The sequence below is a fragment of the Xylona heveae genome (genome assembly GCF_001619985.1).
Source record: "Xylona heveae TC161 unplaced genomic scaffold L228scaffold_8, whole genome shotgun sequence".
Lineage (NCBI taxonomy): Eukaryota > Fungi > Ascomycota > Xylonomycetes > Xylonales > Xylonaceae > Xylona > Xylona heveae.
Window position 1 is genome coordinate 1,314,533 of NW_017264200.1, and position 21,155 is coordinate 1,335,687.

The following is a 21,155-nucleotide window of genomic DNA, read 5'->3' on the forward strand; positions in this document are numbered from 1 at the left end:
TACTCTTTTTTACATCCGGCGCAAGGGTTTTTTTGAGTTTTTGGTTCCTCCTCTTTTCCTTTAACATACCTGTATTGATAAACATTCTAGCTCGAGCTCACCAGCATTCAACAGTGAAACGGGCAATTTATATTATTCTTCTTGGCTTCATCACTTCCACTAGGTACGGTTGAATATCTGAGGGAACGTGTTCCATTTGCGACACGCCCAAGCCTTGACTGAGGGTATAATGTAAGAGAGAAAGGAAATGATGCGGAGCAGATCAATGTAGCAGTCTGATCGGATGATGCATACTCCAAGCCTTATATTGGAGCTCTAGATAGCCATTGCCGTTGGTAGGTAATGGTCTCAATTCGAATCTGAGACATCTGCGATTGAATCTGAGGGTTGGAGCCAACCCGGGAAGATGGCGTATGCATCTACTGGCAAACACCGCTGGATTGGTATTATGCTCAAGTCTCCGGCTCAAGACCAGGGCTTGGTTATTTTTTTCAGCCAACCTCAGAGGCGTCGATTCTCTCTCTCCAGAAGCCCTTTCCATAGCTTACGCAGATTTCCTCGCCTTTTCTGATTCCGCGCTTTCTATGTCCATTCTTGCCCGCTGGCAGGACCCAGATGCTCATTCGCCTTTCGCCGTTTACGACGTGCTCTTTAAATTCAGCATTAGGTCCTTCTGGTCGAATGCCTCTGTAATCATTGGTAAACCGAGCTTCGTTGCCCATTTTCGTCGCATCTACGCCGACACCGCAATCTGCATCCAGACAAAGATCATAATTCGAAGACTCGTCAGTGTCAGAAGCAGGGTGGACATAGCCTAGATAATCCACGATAAAGCTAGATGGAGCAAGGTCTCGCGCAGCAAAGAGACCATATTGGCCTACAGCTGGATGTGTCGCTGGAGAAGTGATGGCAGTAATCTTGACAAGCGGAGAAGGCAAGGTATTAATAATACCGGGTCCATTGACTGGGCCATCATTTTGCCTCAGCGCTGACAGCTCAGATGGACCCAATTGCGATGAGTACGCAGGCTCAGTGAGGTAGATGATTCCCGCTGGCCAGTTCTTGGGGGGCTGTTTGGCTGGCGCTGCTTTTGCGGTCCTAGCTGGAGGATGCAGATTATTGCGCGTTGCTGCCTTCTTCACCATGACTATGAGAGATTTTTTATATGGATGAGCATATATAACTACCAGGAGCGATTTTGATCGACAAAGCGGGGCTGACGACTTCGCTTGGTCTTTTGGGTGGAGATGGGAAGCTACAAGGGGGTGTATATATAAGCAGACTTGGTAGGGGAAGGGAAAAAAAAATCTCAAGTTATGTTCGAATCCGTCGAAAGAAGAGATGAAATGTTTGCGACGCTATAGAAATTGTTCATTTTCATAAAAGTAGTGTAAATAGAAATCATAATGATTACTGAAAAGAGCGATAAGCTGCGAACTCGGAGAGCGAAATTTTGTTTAGAGAACCGGAATTCAGAGGCTGCCATTGGTCAGAATAGGGTTGATCCGTTGGGGGCAGAACTGATGGATTGGTTGGTCCCGCGGGTTGTCGGCAGATCAGGATTATTGCCCCGCGTCATTCGATAGTGAGCTCTTGCTCCTCTGCCCATCTTTTTCCGCCCCATTATATCTATCTTTGCGTATCCCGTCTCTTGGAAGCCCTCTTTTGGTTGTACCTACATCATCAGCCATGGCGGAAATGCGAGGTCTCACGCGGATTGCCTCAAGGCTTGCTCGGCCAGGAAGCTTCCAAAGTATCCGAGCTATTCACAACACCCCACCTTCGGCCGCAACACCGGCCTCAACCCCTCACGTCTCTGTGCTGCAGCAGGCTCTCAACGCAGACAAACCGAGAAACAACTGGACCAAGGATGAGATCTCCTCCATCTATAACACTCCTCTGATGGAGCTTGCCTTCGCCGCTGTAAGTCTTTTTCATTGCAGATTTGGAGCTTCGCTTCAAGCTTGTTAGTCATACATGGTAAAGGCACCTTGACTAATTCCGGGCCGTAGGGCACTGTGCACCGAAAATTCCACGACCCAAATTCGATTCAGCTATGTACTCTTATGAACATCAAAACCGGTGGCTGCAGCGAGGACTGCTCGTACTGTGCTCAGTCGTCCCGCTACAACACCGGTTTGCAGGCATCGAAGATGGTCAATGTTGACTCGGTCCTTGAGTCGGCGCGGATAGCAAAAGCTAATGGAAGCACACGATTCTGCATGGGTGCCGCATGGCGTGACATGCGAGGTCGAAAGAGCAACCTCCGGAACATCAAGGCTATGGTCCAAGGTGTGCAGGAATTGGGCATGGAATCCTGCGTGACCCTTGGAATGATTGATTCCGCGCAGGCCAAGGAGCTCCGTGATGCTGGTTTGACCGCGTATAACCACAATGTGGACACGTCGAGAGAATTCTATCCCTCTGTCATCACGACGAGATCGTACGACGAGCGATTGAGCACCATCAAGAATGTCCATGAGGCGGGCATCAACGTTTGCACCGGTGGTATCCTTGGTTTGGGCGAGAAGCCCAAAGACCACATTGGACTCATCTATACCGTCTCCAACCTGCCCAACCACCCCGAATCTTTCCCCGTGAACGCGCTCGTTCCCATCAAGGGCACCCCGCTGGCAAACAACAAGCCCATTTCCTTCACCGGCATCCTTCGCACCATTTCCACGGCCAGAATCACCATGCCCATGACCATCATTCGTCTTGCCGCTGGCAGAATCACTCTGAGCGAGGAACAGCAGGCTCTCTGCTTCATGGCAGGTGCCAATGCCGTCTTCACCGGCGAGAAGATGCTTACGACCGACTGCAACGGATGGGACGAGGATAAGGAGATGATGGAGAAATGGGGTCTCTACCCCATGCCCAGCTTCCAGAGGGGTCAGCTCCGCCAGTTCGCAGGCTCGACTGGCGAAACCGCAATCCCTGCCGCCGAGGCTGAACCCAAGCTCAAGGAGGAAGCCGTTGCTGCGCAGTAAATAATATCTTGAAAAAATGTCTTGCTGACTTATCAACCCCCTTTTTCCTTTTTGTACATCTTTCACGACATGAGTATATAGCGTCATTTTCCTTTTGATCCTTTTCTATATATCTTTCGGACTTAGATATTGTAGATGACAGATTCCGGGCTTTTGAACCCGTATAGTAAATAAACAACTCGATTTCAGCATGCTTGGCATAATCATAAATGGCTTTTTCAATTCATCTAAGTTATCACAAATTGTCTCTGTTTCAAGACTAACATGTTGCAGCTTTCATCATCTGACATGTATACGGCAAAGTAATTTCCTTTCAGCTGCAAATTAGAATCGCGTTCTACAGTTTGATTTGATGTATCATTACACTGCATCACTTTTCCACTCGACGTCATTAAATACTGCATCAACAAAAGCATGGTTCTTGGGAGATGATTGGACGGCAAGAGATTTCCCGGCTGCGGTTCTACTATCGGCGCATACTGTGTGTATTTCCGCGGTGGTGGTTTCATGGCCTCTGGTTGGTTAGCTTTTGCGGTGGTGCTCCCTCGACCGAGCTGTCGAGGCGTTGGAGCTTAATCTCGTTTGCGCACGCTTGGTGAGTCGATACGAGCTGTCCTACCCAAGATCGTTGGTTGGCTGTCATTCATGTATGGAGTACTCGGTATGATTACAGTTGGCAGCCACCCTTGTGACCCAAAAACGTCAGATGCAGGCAGGTTCAATTCAAAATTCAGGTGGCTGTGTGTTTATTATTTCTCTCTGTAGCGCCATCTGTGTCCAGTAGGTAAGTAAGTACTCAACTATTTCGACCTACCACTGGACTATTGGTGAACAGAGGACATGGCAACAGAGTCAGCCGATCAGCAAGAAGCACGCCCTGGCACCAGATGCTGGAAAAGGGGAGAATTGATTCTATAAAAAGACCAAAGACTACATGCTCAGAATCCTTCACCACGCGTTGCGACGAGAAGGAGACGGCAACCGTGCTTTCATGCCGATGCCATCTCCTTGATACAGGTCGCCTTTTGCCCCGAGGGAAACCGTGGTGAGCAATTAGGCCCGAAACGAGAGCTCAAGGCACGTCCCCCTCGATCCCCATGAGTGGCTGGGTGGCGAGACGATCGAGCCTCTTTTTTTTTTCTTCCTCTAGAGGTCTGTGGATAAATCGAGATGGCGTTCTGTACCATGCGACGCAAGGTGTGAGATGAGAGACGTAATGGAATCAAAAAGGGGAAGCTATTACAGCTGTAATAAATTGCAGGTTCTTTTCTTTCTCGACCGTGTTTTACCCTTTGATTGCCTAGGCCATTTTATTATTCTGGATGGAGGGATACGGGGGGAGGTTGAAAGTGTGATGATAACTCTCTCCCCTTTGGCTGAGTTTGGTTGAGCCTTAACCCGAAAGTGGCCAAGTGCGTCGCGTGCAGCTGGAGCTGTCGCGGCCATCTAAACCATTTTGGGGAGATTAATAGCCATCAGAGACCCTGGGCCGGTTTTGCTTCGGCTGCCCCCTTGGGCCATGTCAGGTACACCCGTTTGTCATTTTACAGGGGGTTCCACCTATTAAAGTAGCAATACTTCTTCAAGTGCGACATGGATGCGATGCGTACTTGTCACTGTCCACAAGATATACAGTAGCTCGCGAGCTGTTTGCTGCAGGCACACACTTCCACACCCTAACTTTACCTGTCCCGATACGGTCAGGTCAAAATTACATGTGCGTTTTGCTCCGCGGTGGTTCATCTTGTTGGCGAGCATGATGATAGCGTGGGCTTTTGTGGCTCTACCTTAGTAGTATTATTACGCATGAGATAACACCAGTCAAATGTTAACTTACTCTTGCATGACCGTAACATCCACCTGCACCCAGTGTCATCAGTTGAACAAGACTGAGCCAGTCACTTCCACCCTCTTCTCGTCTTCTCGCTCATTTCTGCCCTCCCTCTCGTCATCGGTCGACTTGAGCCAGAGTCTCGGCTGATTGACTTCGCTCCCCTGGAACAGGAACAGCAACAGGAACAGGAGTTCATGACTCTAGATGGGCCCCTTCCTAGTGTCATCCCTCCCCTTGTCTCCCGTCGTCCTTACAGTTACCTACCCTTACCCCCCTGGTCCTCACCATGACACTCCCGGACCACTCTCCCAGAATGGGTTCGCCTTGCGCCAAAAAGAGCATCAACTCCTAAGGATCTCCTTCAAATCCCGCTCTTACAGCCATGGTTTTTAGCGCAACATGATATCGGCACCACTCTTTTTTTCCCTTTTATCCTGTGAAAATGTGGTACTACTGTAGCGTTGTAGTCGATTTCCCTAGTAAGAGAGGTGTAGTTAGTACTGTAAGTGCGGTAGAAGGCGACGCACGCGCACTTTCTGTAACGCATTTTCCCTTGTGAGCTCCCCCAATCTCCCGCCCTGGTGCATCTGGTGCGGCCCTTTTCTTCTCCTGGCCCACTTGGTATAAGATTCCAGCTCTGCCCCGGATTCACGCCTCTTTTTCCTGCTCCTAACTACTTACTCCCAAACCATACATTCTTTCACAACCTTACTTCCCGGTTCTACGTGATACCGAGTCCATTCTTTTACAAAAAGACCTTCGATTCGTTCTTTCGAGATACTCGACTTTTTATAACTCCAACCTCGAAAAAAAATCTAATTTTTCTCGAAAATTTTCGACTAAATCACACAAATCAATCAATATGCGCTTCACCATTGCTGCCGTCGCTGCTGCCTTCGTGGTTAGCGCCTCTGCCCTGGGCAACTCTACCGCCCATCCCGTCTACACGACTGAGATTGTCACTGCTTTCACCACCTACTGCCCTGAAGCTACCTCTGTCGTGCACAACAACCAGACCTACACTATCACCGAGGTGAGCCCTCCCCCGTTCCCTTCAACTCAATTGGGCGTATGAATTGGGTTTTCTCTGGAGTAACACTGAGCAAGCCCAATCGTTCATTCAACGGAGGAAGCAAAGGGAGAAAAAGAGCAACTGGACTCTAATACGAAAAATACACGATCCTTTTAAAAATATGACAAAGATGCTAACAACTCTCCAAACAATAGGCCACCACTTTGACCATCACCAACTGCCCTTGCACCGTCACCAAGCCCGTAAACTCTGCCACCTTTACGTACGTTTTTCCCCAGCCCATCACTCTTCCAGCCAGGGCTCGTTGCAACACGGCCAAAGAAAGAAGAAGAAAAAAAGAAACAATTGACTGACCTGTCTCTAGCTCCGCCATCCCCATCCCTCTTAGCACCGGCGCCTCTGGCTCTGCCGTGGTGGCCCCCGTCAGCACTGGCGCTCCTTACAGCAACGGCACCGTTCCCACCTCTGGCACCGCCTCTTCCACTGGCGCTACTGGCAGCACCAGCACCACCGGCACCGCTTCGCCCGTCTTCACCGGCGCCGCCAACAAAGCTTTCTCCGCCTCGGGCGCTGGCCTCGCTGGCCTCCTCGGTCTGGCTGCTTTCATGCTCTAAATGAGCTTGAATACTTGTTGATCTTGGACAATCCCCCTTCTCCCGCGCTGCATTCTGACTATGGCGCTCACGCCAGGTCGTTTTGCGTTGCGGGGAAAGTGGTTTTTTCAAAGAGGTGCAGGGAGTATCGTAAATAGTTGGAAAAAAGCGAACGGGTTTGAGCGGTTTGGATAAGTGGATAGTGGAATGTGCGAAAGGGCGAATGTTGAAGATGAGTTGGTTTGGAATAATTCTAGCTTTTTCATCAGCCATGGGCTCAGCTTTTCTTTTCAAGGATCGTCTAAGCCGTTGATTGCTGATTCGGGAAAGCGGACGATTCGTTGGAATCGTTCTTTTTATTTTCCCCCTTCTATTCTCTTTTTTTAGTGCGATCTGAATAAATAATAGATCTAGCTATTCAAGTTTCTAATATAATTCTTCTTCCGATTTTAGATTTTTTTTCTAGCTACGGAGTATGCTTGTTTTTGGTTGTCTACCATGCAGACGAAGCTTCGATATTTTTTGGAAGGGGTTCTTATCGATTAAGCGCGAGGCATGTTAAGCGCGTCGATCGTCAAGGTTCCTATTACCAACCGCCGCAAAAATGACGCAAGTTTCGACTGCTACAGCGAGGACCCTGTGTATCACGGCGCTCAAAGAAGAAGAAGAAGAAGAAATAATCTATCGCAATAATACCCATAAGAGCTCCTTCTCCACCGACCATTGTGCTTGCCAATACTTTCCAATGCTATGAATCTGTCACTAACCCCAAGAAAAGAAAAGGCCCTTCCTAAGTCGACACGGGTTCGCTTCTTGTCATTCTTACCGTGGAATTACATCTTCGTGTCTTTCGCGTTTTCACTTCTCCGACTTCTCTACCCTCTTTGCTCCATTCCTGCAAAACACTCTAGGTCGGTGAGACTTCAGGTACATGAGCCGGCGCTCTCAAAATTTCCGGTGCCACCGGAATATCGTCGTGACAAGTGGAGTGGGAATAATCGTTCCTGACGCATAGCTGATGGTGCCTGTTGCGGTACTGACTCCTGTGCCTGTGCCTGTGCCGGTACCTGTTCCGTAGGAGGTACTGGTAGAGGTACCGTTGCCATATGGCGCTGATGAGAGCGTCGAGGATATGATGGTGCTGGTGCTGGTGCTGGTGGTGGTAGTAGTTGTGTTGGATGACGACAGAGAAGAGGAGAGTGTCACTGTGATTGTCTCAAACTCAGTCGCGCTCGAGCAGTCTCCTGGGTATCCCGGCGGTCCCTTAAAGCCGCCAGCCTCGCCAAATCCACCGGGGAGCCCAGGTCCATCTGGTCCATCAGGCCCCTCAGGGCCCCCGGGAAAGCCCGGAAAGCCCGGGAAGCCGGGACCTTCTGGACTTCCTGGTTCCCCGTGTCCACCGTGCTCACCAAATTCTCCTCCGGGAAAGCCTGGTCCTTCAGGGAATCCGGGTCCTTCTGGAAAGCTGGGCTCACCAGGACCACCAGGGCCACTGGGGCCACTAGGGAAACCGGGAAACCCAGGACCTCCCGGTGCCCCGCCTGTTGGAAATGGAAAGGATACCGCACCAGTGGAGGGCCCAGTGCCCGTGGGACCAACACTGGTGGTGTCATTCGACAGGGGATAAGGTGCTGATGCAAGAGCGGAAGAAATGAACAAGGCAATGCGCAAGTGTTTGAGCAGCATGGCGGCTTCCAGGTACGACACAGGCTTGCAATTGACTTTTGAAGTATGAGAGATTTGAAGGAAAGCCTGAGCGTTCTGCTTTTGGAAAATATCGATCGGCCGCAGAGAGAGATTTAAGAGCTGCAGGTAGAGATGAACGAGCACAGGGTTCAAGTGTATTGCGTCCGACGGAAACGCTGTCAAGGACAACAATGATGATGATGATGATGATGCTGCTGCTGCTGGAATGCTAACAATCAGAGCAATGATAGGCACACAGTAAAAGTCAATAAAAGAAAGACTTAAGAAGAGATCATACGGGAAAGCGGAGGAATATAAACTTCCCCGGGTTTCTCCACGGCCGGCAGGGAAAAGGAGATTCCTTTCCATTCTCCTCGAGTCTTCTGCATGCACAAACTCATCTCCGCTTCGTCTCATAATCGGGCCGTTGTAGTAAGGCATCAGGCAAGATCCCATACGGACATCTTCCTGTACCACAGCAAGCCAAGGCAAAGGCCGGCTGCTCACTTATCCGGTGTTTGGTATGTGTGACATTTTCTACTCATAGCAAAATTATGCTGGTGCAGGGCGGGGCGACGACGGGCATATACCGGCTTCTGTTCCGTGAAATTAAGGGATCCTGCTGTAATCCGTTCCTGGTCGCAAGCTCAAGATACTGCTTCTTTCTCAGCCAGAACATGCAACATCTAGCATAGGTCGCTTGACCTTCTGTCACTATCAAGTCCCATCTAGACGACAAGAGTCCAACATTTTTTATACATATTGGGCTGGATATGTTAAGGAAAGTCAGGTCAATGGATGTCGTCTTTGGGGGGAGGAATATCAATATCAGCGAGAGTTCTCCATTTTTGACCGTCGGCACTTTAGACATCCGGGTCTGCTGAAACTTACTCTTTGCTCGCTCACTTCCGTTCAAGTCAACTTCAGTTTTCTCGTACCACTAGGCATTGAGCCTCGAACCGGGCAGCCATTGCCAATTGCGTGTAGCGCGCTAGTCAATTGTCACATTGGAGAAGGTTGTTCCGAGAAATCGAACCGTTGAACCATTACAGAACGAAAAGTCGTCTAGCTCCAACGAAGAATAAAGAGGACGGGTTCGGGGAGAGGCCGATGAAGCCCTAAGATCAGCCCTCCTTGGTCAGGTCGAGTAACTGCAGAAGGCTGCCGCTGATTTTTTCCAGATAGATCTGCGTTACCTGTGGAATAGATATCAATGCAGGGGCACCGGCTTCTGTGCCACTTCGGCGGCAGATATCCGCCTCTGCGGTATACTGGCTTTTGAGCAACAAGCTTTTTCCGCGAAGATGAAATCGCAGCACAGACTATAACCTGAGTCAACTTAGAAGCATCGTAAAACTGCAGATGCTTTCTTCTTTTGGTCTTCAGGTATCTTCGTGGTCTGAGTTGATACAGCGGATTTCCAGAGTGACATGCAGATCCTAGACGCCAGTGTTTTTAATGTAACAGGCACGTTCTTGTAATGCATTGCTTCACTCATTATAGTGTTGTAATTCCCATGTTCATTTGGACCTCATGATCTAGAGATGCGCGATGATTGCCATTGAGCAAATACTTTTATCGGAAGAGGCCCGTTTCAGCATATAAGAGCATGTGACGTAACTTGATCGAGACGGCTGTATGCGGACAAGAGTAACATACTTTACGAGAACGAGTGGATTTGAAAGGCTTGTATATCTTAAAGGAAGATTTGGGCTGAGAAATGCCCAATCGATTCGGGAGGAATCACAAACAGTGGTGCTGGTATTCTGTTGATGGAGGGCCGATCCTGTATTCGCTATTCATTGCAGGCATAGATCACGCGGTTCCAGGTTTGAACGCCCTCATATTCAATTAAATAATTTGTCAATTAAACCACATTACATCCTTGATGGAAGTAACGGAAAATAGAGCTCAGCCATCAGATAGATACGCCCGGTGTGCTGAAAACGTAGCACACCGACTTTCAATTCCAAAGCCCATTACATTAAAAATTGTCGAGCTTGCTTGAAAGATGAAATCGACAATGAGCAAAAGGCGATACAACCTCATAGAAAATCGGTGAAGAGATGAAAAGGTATAGACCAGACAAATGTCCCGTACAGCATATTTTCGTAGAGACAACCCTCAAATTCGTTCGTATCGAATGGGGCAGTCTGAGAAGCGCTGTCATCTCGCATCCATATCCCACCTTGTCTCAATTGTTGTCAATATAATTTTGGTGGGTAAGCTTTGCAAATCCCAAACCCATCAGAGGTTTTTACCACTCGCCAGTCGCCAGTCGCCGGTATCAGAAATGGGCTAATCATTGACAGCCTCTTGTTGGCGCCCATCTATCTTCGCCACATTGACTCTGTGAGAAACCCAAAGCATATTCTATAGTTGCCAAGAAAGTCATGGCAGGAGGAATGGCTTGGTATCAGACCAAGCCGTGCCGGGCCACGGAGCACTCGAGCCAGCCCAAACGTAACCAATATCACATAACGCCGTCATTGCAACACCTATGCCTCTCGGTGAAGAGAAAAATTACATGTCGTGTCTTCGTAATATGCCTCATGCATCGATGCCTCGCTAAAATGCCTCCCACACCTCCCAAAACAAGGAGTTAAATAGAAATGCAATGATCTGAGAGCAGAGAGAAGAAGCCAAAATGACATCGCATCGTGGCCACATACCCTTCTGCTCTAAATGTTGTCAAGTTCAATCCAGCATGTGCCGGATGTTATCGACAACCTCCTCGCTGACAGAGCTTCGTCTGCGTTTCTGAGCTCGAAGTTCCATTTCGGCATCCATCAACCGTGACTGGACCCAGCTACGGAACGCAGCATCATGCTTGACCGACTCGCAATTCAACAAGCCCGTCAGGGTCGTCTTGATTTGATGATTGACCCCGTAGAGCTTTGTCTCATCCAAGTCATATTCGGGTTCGTGGAATTTTGGCGGAAGGAATGAGGGTTGGCATGGCGAGGACGATTCTGATACAGCATTGGAGGAAACGGATGATGTGGAAGACTGGCTAGCAGAGGGTGACAAGACGGATAGGCGCAGCCGCTCTTGAAGAGAATCGTGCTGTTCTTGCAGAAGAGCGTATTTTTGCAACGAGAAATCCTATTAGGGATTAATAAAAGGGACTTTTTCCTCTTGATCACGATCCTTGTTATGAAATCAGGAAACTTACCCTTTCGGGGCTTGCTTCTCGGCTCATCATAGTTACGGATTTTATTGGGGAAATGGGAGTGGTTTTCTCGGTGGTACAGAAAGAATACTTCTTCCTTCAGTTGGCAAAGTATGCCGTATACTCTGCCAAACGAGCAGTAATTCCAAAGCCAATGGGAGGATTGAGCTTGGTTGGAGAGAGAGAGAGGGTCGGGAGAAGAGAGAGAAGACGGGTGTAACTTTCGAGTTATTACGGAATTTGGGAGCAGACGAACGAACTTAAGTGTTTCGTGGTCTGTCTCGATTGCGTGTACAATTATATGTTTTCAGACTGGTGTAATCCTTTGTTAATCAGGTTGGGGGATGACGCAGCGTTATGATGAATTGTATGGTGGAGAAACCGTAGATTCCATTCTATTTCAATTCCATCGCACAGTAGATATAGTTCCAAGGAAGGTTCGACACACATACCTCAGCGGGCAAGCACCCTCCAAAGCTTCACCTAGGGAACAGCTCACCACCCATGCGCGCACACAATCGCACACATAATCGCACCTGCTTAAGTTTGGGCCTACCTTCTTGGAATGGGGCGATACGTGCCAGTTTGCAAGGGTCAACAGCGCAACCAGGGAAAAGGATCGCCAAAACCCTCCCACTAGACTGACCGGGGGAAGCGAAAGGCTACGCAAAAGCATCATTCGTTCGCAGGCGAACGGCCACTGCTGCTCATGGGGGCGGGAAGCGCCAGGATAACCCTCGTTTGTGCTTCAGTCTGCAACCGTTCTGGGCCCCCATCAAGCTCAAAACTTTACGACTCCCTCCGGTCCACGTATCATGTGTCAGTGCGACGGGCGCCTAGGCGGTGGTGGGAAGAAGCCCGTGGGAAAGCAAACTGGAGGGTGACGCAGGGAAGAGGGATGGACAGGAGAGGAGGTGGCCAAGAAGTGGCTGAGACGGGGAAAGCGGATGGAAACTATTGTGGTGGATGAGGGGTCTAGTTCGACGCAATAATATGGCGGTACTTGGGTCAGTTAAACTAATCGCATTTCCCGTCTTGTGCGTTAGGCCAATCGTAACCCTCATTCCTTCATTCATCCTCGACGGATTCTCTCTATCCCATGTACCCGTTCCCTTTGACCCGTCCCTTCCGGCGTTTTCTTCCAGCAATGGTCCCACAATTCACTGAACCTCCCGTTAACTTTTCGTAGGGTGGTACGATTCCTACAAAACATGAGTGAAAGAGTTCCTGGGCCTTCTTACGGTGCAGGTCTTTCGACGCACACAAGGTCTCGACTGATTCTGAAGGCCTGTGACCCATGTGTGTACCCCAGATGCCGACACGGGACCTGGGGTCGATCATCCCGTTTCGATAACGATGAGACGATTTGGGGCTTTGCTTTTTCTTCGAGAGGGCCCGTGGTTGTACGGGACCAGGGTCAAGCTGACTCTGCATATTCCGTCCCCAACTGGATTTGAGTCTACTTTTCACAAGCCGAGTTAGATTTGGTTTATCTACAGCTAACTATTGGCTCAATTGATTCAGCATATCAATACAGACTCCAGCAAGGTAATGGCGGGAGAGAGGATTGTATTCTCGGCGGATGATAAGCGGTTCACAGCGATAACAGTTCAGTAAGCAGCAACAGTTGCTTCCAATTGTTAGCGGAAGGGCCTAAAAAACAAAAGAAGCGGTTGCGAGAGGGAAGCGGAGGGTCGTATAATCTCGATTGAGTTTCATCGAATGTCGCCGATCTTTACCGGATCGTCCCTAGCTAAAGGGGGGTCGCGAGGAGACGGATGCTTCTCCTTTAGTTGTGGTTTCTACGTCCATTTTCTGTTTGAAAGGGACATTGGATGATCACACTAGAAACTACCATCGAACATCTTTACCATAAGTTTAATTCCCCCCCAAGGTTGACTGGGTCTTAGCTAGGAAATGAGCCTGCCATCTTATGCAGCAAACCACGGCTGGGGCTTCTGTTGATCAGGCGGGTTTTCGTACTAAAGTTAGCCTAAGCTGGGGAAAAGGCGGGGGATAGGAACAACTCATTCCAAATCCGGTATAGTCTCTTGCCTACGTCAGCGATGAAAATGCTCTGCCGAACCTTTTTGTTCTGCCGATCAGTTGTTATTATTATCTTTTGGTTGGAATTGTCTGAGAACTCATCTACATTAATAAAGACTTGCAACCGCCTGGATTGTAATTCTCTCGTAGGAAGTGACGAAAACGGATTTGATTGCTTGTGTTGGCATGTCAGATGGTTGGGTTGGCCAAGGTCGTTGAAACAAAGATTCCGCGACATTGGCAGAATCATAGAGAAGTCTTGGATGACGCTATCTTGGTTGCCATTGTGAACAGCAATTTTTTGTTTCGAGATCAGAGATATCGATGCCAAAAGGGTGTAGGAGGGGTCTAGGATTGACGCAACTCAGACAAGCCCGAAATTTGCCCTTGCCCTGAATTGGGTCAGCACAGCGTCGACGAGATCAGAAAACCTGTCAGTTCGAAACCGAACATTTAAACTGGACATGCAAATAGTGGGAAAAAGCTCAATGGCAACCAAAAAGTCAATTGAGCCTTTCCCACCTTCCAAAATATTTTTCCTTATCCCTTGGTCACCCCCTTTAAACCCATTCCCTTTTGTTTCGCATTTCAGTTTGTTTTCGACCAGGCACGGAAACTCCCGTTGGCAATGGAGGGTCACGTCATGCCTCAAATTGTTTATTACGGTCACCTGCTCTGCTCGACCCAAGGACAGCATGAGCGACGGCGCCCTGAAGCGATGTGGTAACTACTGGCTGGCATGCCCGAAAACAGCTATCCATTCAAAAGGAACTTTTCCTTTTGTTTCAGTTTTGCCCATCTTGTCGCATTTTGCCACACGTCACGCCGTACCCTAAGGTATGGATCATGCGAACTGCAGGTCCCCCTTCTTCTTCTAGAGTTTTCTGTAAAATTAGTGCCCTTTGACCCTAAGGGTCCTAGTCGTGCAAACAATGGCAAGGGGAATAGAGAGGGAGAGAAAAAAAAGTTCCCGGAACAAGGACCCCAATTCCCCTATTGTCGATACAGAACTTGACGATCCTGACGATCTTGTTGATCGCTACTGTGTCATCCTCATTTTTTCCCTTCTAAGCAGGCTTTATTCATCCCTTGGGGGGCAATGCGCGCCTCTCTTCGATGAAAACTCCCTCCGTACCCGTAGTACGGGATACCTTGGTAGACCTATTGTATGAGTGTGATTTGAAACCTGATATTTCTTGTTCAACAACGCATCGAACAATGACCCAAAGGCCTTCGGTCAAAAACATGTTAAAGTTACGTTACGACAAGGGCCAGCAAATGAGACACTTGCACACCCCATTTTTTTTTTTTTTTTTTTTTTTCCCCTCAATTACGAAAAGGCTATACAAACCCTCCGTACCATGTAGACGGGTTGGAGAGAATGGGCAGCAGACAGACCACGTTTTCTCGGCCTGCATCCTGCAAGCGCCTCAATCAGTGGGCCCCTTGTTTTCTTTTTCTTGCGATATTCAATAGTTCCGATTTTTCCCTGGTACTGGGGAATTGAGTTGTCCCGGTTTTTTTTTGTAGGAGTCGTGCGTGTTGTGGCTGAGATATGGCTGAGACATTAGTGGCATGATGAGTACCATGCACCGCCAAGTTTCCACTGGTGGGAAACATTGCGTGTGGGGTCGAGAAGGAAAGCAATAGGTTATGAGTATTTTCATAATGCTTGCATTATTATTCATATCTCAGATGACTTTAAGCGTTGTGCAAAACCTGCGGGTAAAAACAGAGACAGCGAAGATTTAGCTGTTGCTCGGTCTCATGTCCTCTTACGTCGCTGACGCAGACACTCGATCGAGTGCCCATTGAAAGAAAAGGAAATGGCCCATCTAGTAGAAAGAAAAGAAAAACCCATCCCCTGATCGAATGCATACCAACAAGTCATAGTGCAATCTGAAGCGAATTCGTCGCTATGCAGGTCTGTTGTGTCTATATGTACAGCAAAATGTCATGTTCAGGCCTAGAAAGGTAATGCCTGCTCCAGGTGAAAAAAAAAAATGATGCAATTCCAATAGTCCGTTACCAAACGAAAAGGCAGAATGCTAACATGACAATAGCAGAAGGAGTATACATGATTCTCTCAGTTTCAGGAATTCTCTCCCGAGGAGCATCCAATGCAAGAGAATATTGAAAAAAAGAAGAAATCGTATCATGTCGTAGCATGCCATATCCAGAAACAGCACAACAATGAGACAAAGCTGATGTCTAAAACAAGAAACAAAAACTCAAGCTGACTGAGCCAAAAAAGGGGAGGGAATAAGATGCAACTTGCGTTATATGAAGGCACCAGTATCCGAGCGGCGATCCTCCCAGTCAGATGCGCTCCGAGTGCTTTGATGCCTGCTTGGACCCTGAGTCTCGCTGAGATCATGACTATCAGAACTAGCACGTTCATGGCCAAAGCTTTCATCAGAGTGAAGATCAATGTCGCGACCCTCGACAGCAACACGAGGAAGAATGAGATCACGAGTCGCTACACTAGAAGATGGGTCGCTTCCTCTACTTGTGCCAGAGCCTCGATGATCGAGGTTACTGATTGGTTCTACATTTCCGACCGTCCTCGTGGCTCCATAACCTGTTGATTCGGTATCCTCATTGTCATCAAGAACGGGTATATGTGCTCTGCCGGCGATATTTGAGGGATAACCGCCGAGCTGGTGCCAGTCCTCGTCTGAAGACGTCCGATCAGACATGATGTCATGCTGTTCCTCTCCATCGTGGTAGAGATCATCCTCAGCCAATAGATTCTTGGAGTCGCCTTTGACAAGCCCGAGCCGTTCTTCCTCCGTAGCGTTTCGCATCATGCTCTCGCTTTGATCACGACTATGCCTTCCACGATTTCCAAAGCCAAGAGCACTTGACGGACGATGGCCATCATTTTCCGAATAGCCATCATCTGATCGATGTCGGTGGAAGACCTTTTGGAAGGAGAACTGTCGCTTGGCTCCATGAGGCGGTGGATTTGGTGCAAGGCTGTTGCTATCATGTTCCGTTCCAGAGGATGCTGTAAGATGCGGCTTTTCGTCAACCCCAGACGCCCAGCGGATTTGCGTACTTGAGCTAGCATTACGAACGTCCCTGTCCCCTTGGAGAGCAGGCGGTAGGCCGAATGTGTGCGTCATTTCGGTCGACCTTAAGCTCCCAGCGTCGTCGTCGGCGCCATCTACTTTGTACGGCGTGACTGAAATCTCGCTCAATGGCACATAATTCGGGTTGTGTAAGCTGGAACTTCGAGAGTCCAAGTCGACTTTTGCATTGCCAAATGTTGGCATTGTTGATGTTTTTCGGCGAAATTGTCCGAAAAAGCTCCTGTCTGTGCTTTGACTCTCTGGCCGCCGCTCATCCTCTGTTTCATCGGGGAAGTACGTCAATCCGAGTGGCGGATGACGTGTTTTGGTTCGATGAAGGCTGCCAGGGCCGCTCCTAATGGTCTTACGACGTCGTATGCCATCCCATTCAACTTGTTCATTCTCACCAATCGGCTCAAGATCATGCATCCGGTCACTCTGAACTCTCTTCGCCTCCTCCAGCTCCTTCTTCTGCCTTGATTGCGAGAATCTTCGGACGATAGCAGACGCTCCGCGTATAGCATCGGCCTTTGGTTCAGACTCGGGCTGTTCCTGTTCAGCCACTGTCCGCACTTGATCCAGGTCACCTGTAAAGACAGCGGCATCTGGAACGTCCTTGGCCGATTTTGAGAGCTGCAGAAGGACTACACCTGAGCAAATCTGGAAAAATCCAAGCACCACTGTTACGATTGATAGTGCGGAGCCCTTGAAACCACGGAACAGGATGGCAGACGTGACAATGGTCGAACTTGTAAAATATACATAATACGTTGGCGTTACTAGAGCTGCATTGAAGATGTTGAGGGCTTTCTGGAGCATGTGTTAGAATAACGGATTAATTGTAGGCAGAATGGTAAAGCTTACATTGAGATAAATTATTTCAGTGATCAGTGTGGCTGCAACGAACACCAGCAGCACATAAAGAAACCACTGGTTGAATTGCGGAGTACCACCAATCTGCGTCACAATTGCCGCTCCGAGACCCTGCGTTGCGACAACGCTCAATCCGCCAATGAGACTGCAGATGCTCAAGTAGACCATCATGCTCTTTTTGCCATATCTGGGTCCAGCCCATAGAGCGACAAACACACAACCCACTATGATGACTCCTGCATAGCTGAGAAATCCCGGTGAAATCACATAGTGTTTCATCTCCTGGATATCGGCGGCGGATGATTGCTCTGGGGCATTGATTGCTATGACTACCGATCCAATGATGCAGGAGAAGCATCCGACCTTGCCTACGAAGCTTAGTCTTTCCTTGAGGAATATGGCTGACAATATCGTTGTGATGACGACAGAAAGTGCTCCGAAAGGTGTGACCAAGATCGCGTCGACAAATGCGTATGCCACAAAGTTGCACACTTCTCCAATAATCATTAAGATCATGCCAGCCCACCACCAGGCATTCTTAAGATACCCGTATCCTTCCCCAGCTTCCTGATCATATTTGACATTCGATTTCAATAGACCAATTTTCTTAAGGACGAAAGATGAGCCGATAAAAAGACCTGACGCCACTGCCAAGGATATGCCAATCGCCTTGTAGACTGGGGGCCGGCCCGCTGTATCGGCGTTTGCGCTCGAACGAGTGTGTAATGTATGGGCGGAGGACAGAATATCAGCGCAGATATCCATCGCGTATCAGGAATTGCGACACAAAAGCCCAGGAGGCAGAAGGGCGCTGCCTCCGGGGCAAACGAGATGTGGGCGTCTTGAGAAAACTCAAAGTAAGCAACGCTTTTAACGCTTCTCAAAACGGAGTGCTGCGAATTGGGGAGAAGGTCGGTTTAGGCCATCAAATGGCAATCCAGCCGATGCTTCGTGCGGATCTGAGATTCGTGTTTCTATGCGCTCATCGACACTGGTTCCGCCGGAGTCTCCTTGGTCACTATTGATCTCTTTGCGGACTATCCTCAGATATCAGCGTCGTTGAAACGGTGAGACGTTCTCGACAAGGCCAGCCAGGAATATGAGCGCAATACCCAGCGAGGATGGAAAAGAAATTCCTAACTGGGAAATATAATTGAATATGTGAGAATTGGAAAAGAAGTGCGGCTGCGCGCGAGGCACAAGGGTCCTCGGTCCAGACAGTACTGGTCGAGCTAATCGAGGTCGACGCCAGTTGGTTACGACCAGGGTGGCTCTCGGCTGTGGTCCCGGGTGAAATGGCGCCAGTAAAAGCAACAAGAGCAAATTGCTATTCGGAGCAAGTAAAGGAAAATGAAGGAGTTCCGTCGAGTATTGCAATGTGTGCGACAGAAGAAAGGAACACTAGTAGAGAAGTGGGACGGGAGAGCGTCGCAATGTGGCTCGGCGGAGAACGATACGCGCAAGCCAACCACAATCTGTATGGGCCAGTGGCAGCGCCTAGAGTGATAGATAGCAAAGGAGTCGCATTTTACGATTTTATGCTGACGGCTGCCCACTCGTCTTTGTCAGAAATCTAATATTTGTCTGCCTGTCTACAGGCCAAGTTTGCGACGAGAGTGTAGGTGCAGTATACGACAGTATTTGAGCAGGCAAGGGTTGTAACAAGTTGTTTTGGTGTTTCTATTTTAGCTGATCGGCAGGCCCTTTTGGGCTTTGGTTCTTTTAACTACTCTCTCCCCACAGCAACCGCTGTGATGTCACTTCTACACAGGGTGAACTTCATTAATTAATACGCTCAAGGCTAAGATTCCGTCGTATATAATTGCCAAAAAAAAGATGATGAAGTGGCTCCACCTTGCTAATATAGGAAAATGCGACTTATTGTTGGATTTTGTAGACTGAGTTGTCTAAGCGTAGGGCTTAAGCAAATTTTCACAGTGTCTGGACCGTTGATTATATATATTTTAAAAAATATCAATTTTCAACAACTGGATAGATGGCCGAGCGGTTAAGGCGTGTGACTCAAGATCTAGGATCTTGCTCGCTATCAAGCGAGTTGAATCACCTAATCAGGTTTCTCATGGGGCAACCCGCGTGAGTTCGAATCTCACTCTATCCAACATTCTTTTTTGTTTTTGGATATATGCATTTTATATATCTCTTGCATTGATATTATTTTCGTGTATTTTCGAGTTTAAAAAAAATTTTTTATTAATGGAAAACTATCTTCTAGTGCGCACTCGAGTTTTTCTATTCATTTTGATTTTATTTTCCCGGTGATGAGTTACGAGGTTTTAATTTTATTTTTCCGCTTTGCTAATTCCTCAGCACTCGTTCCAATTCTCATTTTCACCAAAATATGCACAGGAAACAAGTCCTCGGGGTTTCGGTCAGAGCTTGTGGTGATAAATATTTAAGTTCAATCATTATTCTACAGAAGCTACTCCTTCACCTGTTACAAACTGGGCATCTGACGTCTATACCTGAGACTCAATATGTCCACTGACACATACTGAGATGATGACAGTGCAATGATCTTGACTTGATGTTTCCTGATTTGGTTTCTCCATCAACTCTTGCTGATGATGGAGTGGGTATGCTCAATTTGTCAGTCCGGGCCAGTCTATGAAAATATATTAGCTCCGATATGGGTGTAGATTAAGGTTCATGGGGGGTGACCTGACCGAAAGTTGACCGGCTCTCATTTCGCTTTGCAATGGTTACTTCGTCGCCGACACGAAAGAAAGTATTTTGCTCAAGGGAACTCCCTATGAAACCATATCGACCAAACACTGGACTGTATTTAGTTCCTTTGTCCACACGGCGATCTTTCATCATGAGCTTAAGAATCTGGCCCTGCGGGCCATCCCCCGGCCGGCCCTTTGAATAATCTACATTAACACTTTTGCAGCGACCGCAATTGTGTGTGAGGATCATCGTTACGGGATCGCGGTTTGCTGGGTGGTATAGCAATTCACCCCAAAAGTCTTCCTCAAAAGGTGAAGGCGCGCCAGATACCACTATATTTGGACGGAATCGCGCCATGTCCATCTCCTCGCCATCCGGAAGCCTCCTTGAGATATCACCCAGCGAAGTGGTCGAAGTGATGTGGTAGGGTGCAACATCAGCAAAGGTAAGGACATCCTTTCCGGGGCTCAAGGAGCTCAATCCGGGAATATTAGGAATCCATGAGCTCCAGCCAGTAGGCTGCGGTGCCATTGTGCCGAGCGTAGAACGATTGCTGGACCCTAAATACACAAGTAATACTTCAAACCCAAAGTGTTTAGAGAACCAGTCATTGTAGTATGGTTCCATTTCATATGCGGTGGCTGGGACCGACCACAATGTCACCTCAATCCGAGAGAGCTCTGTTGTATCTGGTTTCAAAGGGACTGTCAATGTCTCCGGGTGCGCGGCCCCCGGCAAGGTATGCGTTACAGTTATGGAACCATCCTTGAGGTTATCCGCGGTTGGTAAAGTCAAGGCCGTATAAAAGAGAGACATTTGCGGCAAATGAGGAACCTGCATATTCTCCAGACGCCTCACGGTTTGCTCATCGTGATGGACACGCAGAAGCATAAACCGCCGGTCATAGGGAAACCCGGTCCGAGTGATTTGGGCTTCCTCGAGGTTGACGCCTCGCAAGGACTTGATGGGATAGGTAACGAGCTTTATCAATGGATCAGTCAGGAAAGATCATTCGAAGACGAGGCATCGCATCGAGGCACCTGATGGATCTTCATTGCGGCCGGTGCTAATAATTATATCCAAATTATGAGGCCTCTGTATTTTCTATCGATCAAATTGGGCGGAGATGGAAGGAAGAAAAGAATGTCTAGACCGGCTCCATATCG

At 48.4% G+C, this 21,155-nt stretch overlaps 7 protein-coding genes and 1 non-coding gene across 8 annotated transcripts; 3 read left to right on the forward strand and 5 right to left on the reverse strand.

Annotated features, from left to right (window-relative positions):
• Positions 1-515: 515 nt before the first annotated feature.
• L228DRAFT_196816 (SET domain-containing protein) lies at positions 516-1,067 on the reverse strand (the record flags this gene model as incomplete). Its single annotated transcript, XM_018329606.1, has 1 exon — positions 516-1,067. A coding segment is annotated over one exon (552 nt), but the record flags the coding sequence as incomplete, so codon positions are not given.
• Positions 1,068-1,698: 631 nt separating this feature from the next.
• L228DRAFT_212646 (biotin synthase) lies at positions 1,699-2,990 on the forward strand (the record flags this gene model as incomplete). Its single annotated transcript, XM_018329952.1, has 2 exons — positions 1,699-1,923; positions 2,013-2,990. 2 exons carry the CDS (start codon positions 1,699-1,701, stop codon positions 2,988-2,990), a joined length of 1,203 nt encoding a protein of 400 aa, XP_018186989.1.
• A 2,696-nt stretch (positions 2,991-5,686) lies between these two features.
• L228DRAFT_240290 (hypothetical protein) lies at positions 5,687-6,471 on the forward strand (the record flags this gene model as incomplete). Its single annotated transcript, XM_018331224.1, has 3 exons — positions 5,687-5,857; positions 6,052-6,119; positions 6,222-6,471. 3 exons carry the CDS (start codon positions 5,687-5,689, stop codon positions 6,469-6,471), a joined length of 489 nt encoding a protein of 162 aa, XP_018186990.1.
• Positions 6,472-7,395: 924 nt separating this feature from the next.
• On the reverse strand, positions 7,396-8,577 carry L228DRAFT_269814 (hypothetical protein; the record flags this gene model as incomplete). Its single annotated transcript, XM_018335319.1, has 1 exon — positions 7,396-8,577. One exon carries the CDS (start codon positions 8,575-8,577, stop codon positions 7,396-7,398), a length of 1,182 nt encoding a protein of 393 aa, XP_018186991.1.
• A 2,256-nt stretch (positions 8,578-10,833) lies between these two features.
• On the reverse strand, positions 10,834-11,338 carry L228DRAFT_269815 (hypothetical protein; the record flags this gene model as incomplete). Its single annotated transcript, XM_018335320.1, has 2 exons — positions 10,834-11,241; positions 11,312-11,338. 2 exons carry the CDS (start codon positions 11,336-11,338, stop codon positions 10,834-10,836), a joined length of 435 nt encoding a protein of 144 aa, XP_018186992.1.
• Positions 11,339-15,633: 4,295 nt separating this feature from the next.
• On the reverse strand, positions 15,634-18,066 carry L228DRAFT_212610 (DUF803-domain-containing protein; the record flags this gene model as incomplete). Its single annotated transcript, XM_018329951.1, has 3 exons — positions 15,634-16,414; positions 16,535-17,238; positions 17,293-18,066. The coding sequence occupies 3 exons, from the start codon at positions 18,064-18,066 to the stop codon at positions 15,634-15,636; spliced, it is 2,259 nt and encodes a 752-aa protein (XP_018186993.1).
• Positions 18,067-19,291: 1,225 nt separating this feature from the next.
• L228DRAFT_t96 lies at positions 19,292-19,420 on the forward strand. The gene has a single exon. It is a non-coding gene; the product is annotated as a tRNA-Leu (tRNA).
• Positions 19,421-19,535: 115 nt separating this feature from the next.
• L228DRAFT_249261 (hypothetical protein) lies at positions 19,536-21,147 on the reverse strand. Its single transcript, XM_018333055.1, has 2 exons — positions 19,986-21,147; positions 19,536-19,924 (listed from the first exon to the last, which is right to left on the reverse strand). The coding sequence occupies exons 1-2, from the start codon at positions 20,827-20,829 to the stop codon at positions 19,902-19,904; spliced, it is 867 nt and encodes a 288-aa protein (XP_018186994.1). The 5' UTR covers positions 20,830-21,147; the 3' UTR covers positions 19,536-19,901.
• Positions 21,148-21,155: the final 8 nt, after the last annotated feature.